The sequence below is a fragment of the Nematostella vectensis genome, chromosome 1, assembly GCF_932526225.1.
Source record: "Nematostella vectensis chromosome 1, jaNemVect1.1, whole genome shotgun sequence".
In the NCBI taxonomy this organism is placed as follows: domain Eukaryota; kingdom Metazoa; phylum Cnidaria; class Anthozoa; order Actiniaria; family Edwardsiidae; genus Nematostella; species Nematostella vectensis.
In genome coordinates this window covers 3,321,458-3,327,371 of record NC_064034.1, presented here as the reverse complement: position 1 = coordinate 3,327,371, position 5,914 = coordinate 3,321,458, and the positions used below count along the sequence as shown (strand labels likewise).

Here is a 5,914-nt window from a genome sequence, read left to right as displayed (position 1 = left end):
TCGAGAGACTGGGAACCGGACACAGGATACCATTATTAAAGAAAGCTTAGTTTTAAAATATATTCTTCATACTTTCCTTGTACCAGAGTCTTAAATGAAAAAAAAATAATTCACTTAATACGTATCCATTCAATTTATGAGTAAAGTGATGATAACATTGGATCACAGAAAAAAAAAACATCGTATTTCTTGTTTTAGGTGTGTTTGGGTACCCTGTGCAATTCTATGATTTTCAAGATGGCGACAAGGAGTTCGCTGTGTGAATAAGACAAAGTCTCGATAAGTAGACTTATGGAGCAAAATATGCTAAGGAACTAAAACAAGTTATAGACATGGAGCAGGATGGCGAGTGGGAGGAGGTATGATACAAGCCATTGGTGGTTGACTGAAAATCTTATGGTTGAATCTTATGCACTGGGCCGCCACCCCCATGGTCCGGGGGAAGTGTGGGGTTAAGGTTGGAAGGTGGGGGCTTAGAGCACTTTTGAACGAGAATCTGTCCCGAGGGGGTGGGGGAATTGACCGTTTTGACCTACCCTTGTGGTTTTGGAAAATCGCAAATGTACTTTGGAAAAGTCATGTCAGTTTCTGGTTTGAGACTCTTTCTCTTCTGTAGCAAGCAATTCCGTGTATCAGCGTGTGGCAAGCTGCACGTTGAAATGTGCAAAAACGAATATGAATGATAAATACTTAACGCCAGTTACTGTTATCTTCATAGTTTTTGGTAAAAATGTGCTCACTGAATTGTACTGGCTTTAAAAGATAAAGGCTTATTTCAGATGATTTTTTGTCTCAAATGCCAGAAAGTTGCCTACAGTTTGCATCCCAAGGGGTAGGGGCATTTGACTGCAGTTTTGTCTCGAGGGGGAAGGGGATTTTCTTAGTTTTGTACAGGGTCAAAGTCTAATCCCCACCCTTCCCTGGACTATGGGGGTGGGGGTTTCAATTGACTAGTGATTTTTTTAGCAATGCTAAGTGTTATCACTGCTTTTCAAGGAATATGAAAATCGTTTGGTCTTTCCACAGGAGCAGTTGGTTTTAATAGAGTTGTCAGGAATCTTGAATTACGATGTTTTGTATAATGCAGAGACTCAGCACTGCAGGCTTATGGTTAGTACCCCCCTCCCCCAACCCCCAGGGTCATCAATCGATGAATCTGATGATCGATAGTAATCGATGGCAATTAATCGATTGATATCGGAAATCAATGGTCAATCGATGGCAGGAAAATCTGTGACCTTTGATCGATTGTAATCGATTGGTTGCTAATTGATCGATTGGCATCGATTGGTGTATATAATTCTTTGTGCTGTTAATACTTACATGTATACTTAGTGCATATATCTTCAATTCCTTTTACCCATCATTTTGATCATTTGCTCGCTTGTTTTGCTTAGTTAGTTGATTTTAATTGATTTTGAACACATTTCCACAAGTGCCTCTCTTTTTACGGGCCAGAAACGTTTCCCCGTGCTGAACTTCAAAGGGACAACATGGATATCCCTTAATGACACATCGTGCTTTCAGAATAGCTTCATTGCTTTCCTGGTGACCTTCATTTGTACATTTTTCAGCCATTGCCACCACTGCACATGCCCTTTGTAGTCCTCCACACTTCACGGGTGTAGTAGTTGACCGCTTGTTCACGTAGCTGGTTCAAGAGTAGGGATTAATTTTTTTATAGATTGGTTTAGGTTTGCTTGTGACTATCAATTGATGATTGATTGACTGATGACAATCGATATCAATTAGCTAATTATATCAATTGACATCGAATGATGGAGTTGGTTTCAAATAATCAATTTCCATCGATTGCTCACGCCGGGCTCAACCACTGTTATCAGCTTTTCCAAAGTGTTTCAAGAGTTTTTGACTGTCTTTTGAGAGGCATTAATGCATATCATTTTTTCTTCTCGTCAGGGAATAGATACCATTGAGCCTGTTCTACAGATAGGGCCATATACATTTGTTGGCCATTACGAGGGTCAGTCAACATACTATATTTTGTGTATCTTTGTATATCTTTGATTCTTGCACTGTTGGATACACATCCCAAGTTTTTTAATAAGTATCCGTAGCTGCCATCTCCCCAGTGTTTGGCCTTTTCACTTCATAAACCAGATTGAGCGGAGAGCGAGCAGAAAGAGAAAGAGAGTCTTTTGGTGGTAGTAAATGTCTACAATGGGTGGAATAAGGACCCCTTGTTCTATTATTTTTACTTTTATTGCAGATGTCATAGGAACTAATGTCTTCTTTGAGGAGAAAGGTAAGTTGGTGTATTTTATTATACTTATGGAAAATTTAACATGAATGAAATCTTCTAAAAGCATTAGAGCAATACAGGGCCAATTGGACTTCGCACCTTGATTTCTATAGAACGGCACAATTGAAATGCAAATAAGTTTGGATGTGTCTGAATTCTATAATTAAGCAAAAGCGTTATTTGCTTTTGGAGATAATGACAAGTAGCTTATTTTTATTATTTCAACGGTATTGAGCAGGTTTTGATAGTGTAATTTGTTTGGAAAACAAAAAAGGGAGAAGCATTACAACTTTTGTCAATAAAATGCCTACTGGCCTATTTTCAGTTGCACATGACTTTGATGGACAGCTTTGTTTTTTTTTTCAAATGTCTCTGTGTTTGTACAAATCAATTAAATTTAGGGATGTTACACCCAGCTTGATAAACTTGAAATGCCATCATATTTAGAAATTTATGTATTTTTAATATTAGAACAAGATGGTTCAAAGACTTACAGTTATAAAGGTTGTTCAGCAAAGACCTTGAAGATGAATCGGGCGTTTTTAAAGAAGAAAGAAAAAGAAGAAAAGGTATTAAAAGCAATGCCATTTCTGTATGGGAATTGACATATTCACTGGAATAAAGACCACTCTTATTTCGTATTGTTTTTCCTAAGAAAAACTAACTTCACACATTTGTGAAAACTACTGTTCTTGGGATCTACTGCAACAGTGGTCCCCTTGTTAATGAGATGCCCATGAGATGTCTTACCTGTGACACAAATCAATAATTTGTAAACTCATAGGATATTCTTTTCTAGACCCCCAAAGAGGGATTGTTGCATGAAGGGGAAGATAAGCACCAGATGGATGTTGAAATAACTGAAATTACCCAGGCTGTACAAACTTTGGATACATAGTGGACAATAAATGCAAAAGGACAATGCTCTTCCATTATGTACAGTTCCCTTATCAATTCCCTGGCTGGGTGCCATAGCCTTGTTGAATAAGCTAGATAGTGATACCCTGTAGCTAGTCTTGACTGATAGGGTCATTATTATGCATATTATGCACTGTCTTATTATTATTATTTTTTGTCAAAAGATAGCCATGTCAAACTCTTCCAAAAAGAGATGATGTGAAGCAAGGTTGACATGGGAGTGCCAGCTTATTTAAGGTTTTATTATATTAAACATTCTTTAACTTGCATTTATTTTCCAATTTTTTGTGTACAAACAGCAGACTTTTATAATGATGTACTAAAATACAAAACTAAATACCTCACTTCATTATCAAATAAACACTCTTTAGTTATCTGGTTAGTACGTGTGCAGTTGGTGTTAGAGTAAAAATAGTATCTACTGACAGCATTTTCTAATAAATAGGTATTGGTCTTATTTTTCCCAAACTTGTTCTCATAATATAAAAACAAAATACAAAAACACCAAAAACCCATCAACTTTACTAACACTCTTTGTTTTGAGAAAATGGTATGCTTACACAGCATTCTCTATCTTTTAATAATAAATTATGTGTTTAAAGAGATCCTTTTAAACTTGTTGATGCTACAACAACCTCGTGATCTACATCCCTTGCAGATAGCAGCATAAGTCAAGTCACTTAGACTTTATCCTTTGTCAAGCACCATGCTCATGGATGTCTTTAGTGCAGGGTCTTTGTCCAGTTAATTGGACTAAGAGCTAGTAGTTCCCGTTCTCGCTGATGTTGTGCCTCTCTTTCTCTCCTTAACTGTTCAGCTCTGGTCTCCATTAGCTGTCAGAAAAATATATATCTATATAATTTACATAATACATATTGATCAAAAGCTGTTTGTGATACCTGTTATAAAGGGTGGAAGGGGGAACAAGGCACCTTTATACCATACCCCTTAGAGGGCACAAACATAGAGTACTCTATTTCCACACCCTAAATGAAGTAATGCCCTAGTCATTTGAAACCCACTTGGTCAGGTACCAGGAAAGTGTGGGGTTAACTTGGGGCTTAGAGCACTATTATTAAACCAGTATGTGTCCTGAGGGGGTGGTGGTATTGACAGTTTCTGCCCCTGACCCATCCCCCCTTGGAAACAGCCTTCCCCCATCTTTAAAAATGCAGAAGCCATCAGGAAAAGAGATAACCATGTTTTATAGAATATACGAAGAGTAAGAAAGGCAAATTGTCTCTTGAGTGCTTGCATTGTACGGTTCAACACAAACAAAAGCATTTTGAGAGATATAAGACTCATTTAAGATGGTATGTCATCTTAAATGTACATTTATTTCCCTGAGGGGTAGTGGCATTTGACTACATGTTGTATTGTGAGAAGGGAGTGGGGGATTTAACACATTTGTTCAAGGTTAAAGTCTAATTCCCCACCCTTCCCCAAGACACCATGGGGGTGGGGGTTCAAATGACTAGTGCACAAGTATAAAATCGTAAAATGGAAAATCGGTAAAGATAATGTTTACTCGAAAGGTAACAGATACAGTATTCATCATTCAAGAATAACTTTTTAAATTTTTTTTACAAAAAATCTTACCCTTTTGTTTTCATCTCTGAATTTCTGTAGATACGCCTTTCTGTTGTTCCTATCCTCCGCATCTTGACGTCTACACGCCTCATCGTAGTGAATGGCAAAATTACTTTCTTTGTACCGGTCGTCTAGGTATTGTCGATGTTTGTTGTCTTGTTCTGCAATCTGCTCCTGAAGTAACGCCCTTTGTTTTTGCCTGAAAATTCGCCACATAAAAACGTCTTTTAATTTGTCGTGTGATTTTAGTCAAATATTAATATTGATCCTTGCGTAACAATTATAGGAAGAGAATCTCAATTGCAAAGCTTCTTGAAAAAAAGTAAACAGATTGGGGGTTTAATTCCTTTACAAAATGCGTATGTTTTAATTGTTCGAATTATGTACTAGTACAATATTGCTTTTGAATACATTCGCAGTCAAATAACACCTCCAATGCAGTAGTTCTTTTTCTACCTATAACGCGATATTATGCGTCTGAAGAAGTGTGGGTATTACGTACCGGACTTGCTCCTTCTCTATAACGTTCCCGTACATAGATTTTACATACAGCTCATGCCTCTTCATGTAAGCCTCGCGTTTGCCACGAAGTTTATGTTCTTCCACTTGCTGTTGTGACGCGACAGTCTCTAAACTAACAGTTCGTTTTCCCTCACCGGGCCGCAGCGGATTTGCTTTACTCATTGGCACGGCTGTAGGATGTGGTAAAATGGTCAAAAGTCAACTCAAAGGCAGTGATATTGCTAATGTTGACGAATGTGTATAGAACTAAATTCCAGCTGGTGTTCGATCTAAGGAATTAGCGTTGCTATAGTAACGACTGCTGGACACCTTAAAACATCGCGGCGCAGCTTTCATTTATTTATTTATTTCATTATTTATTTCATTATTTTTTTATTTATTTCATTATTTTTTTATTTATTTGACTTCGCCATAAACGAACAACAACACAAAACCTAACAAAAATGAAACATGCGTATTTGTTACATGCGTATTTGTTCCCTTTTTGAAAGTTTTGATAATTTTCTTCCTATTGTTATTTGAGTTATAACCGAAAGTTTTTATCATACTAAGCAACGGTCTACCAAGTATTTTATCTAGGCAGAAAGACAGAAAAAAGAGTAAGGCCCTCAAAGTAGTAAG

General features: G+C 37.2%; 2 protein-coding genes across 2 annotated transcripts; one reads left to right on the top strand and one right to left on the bottom strand.

The window, feature by feature from the left end:
* The first annotated feature begins 203 nt into the window (after window positions 1-203).
* On the top strand, window positions 204-3,555 carry LOC5501255 (general transcription factor 3C polypeptide 6). Its single transcript, XM_032369602.2, has 6 exons — window positions 204-359; window positions 1,027-1,110; window positions 1,921-1,984; window positions 2,231-2,266; window positions 2,735-2,832; window positions 3,063-3,555. Exons 1-6 carry the CDS (start codon window positions 333-335, stop codon window positions 3,159-3,161), a joined length of 408 nt encoding a protein of 135 aa, XP_032225493.2. The 5' UTR covers window positions 204-332; the 3' UTR covers window positions 3,162-3,555.
* Window positions 3,437-5,572, bottom strand: LOC5506273 (trichohyalin). Its single transcript, XM_032374628.2, has 3 exons — window positions 5,274-5,572; window positions 4,781-4,970; window positions 3,437-4,014 (listed from the first exon to the last, which is right to left on the bottom strand). The coding sequence occupies exons 1-3, from the start codon at window positions 5,453-5,455 to the stop codon at window positions 3,904-3,906; spliced, it is 483 nt and encodes a 160-aa protein (XP_032230519.1). The 5' UTR covers window positions 5,456-5,572; the 3' UTR covers window positions 3,437-3,903.
* Between the last annotated feature and the right edge of the window lie 342 nt (window positions 5,573-5,914).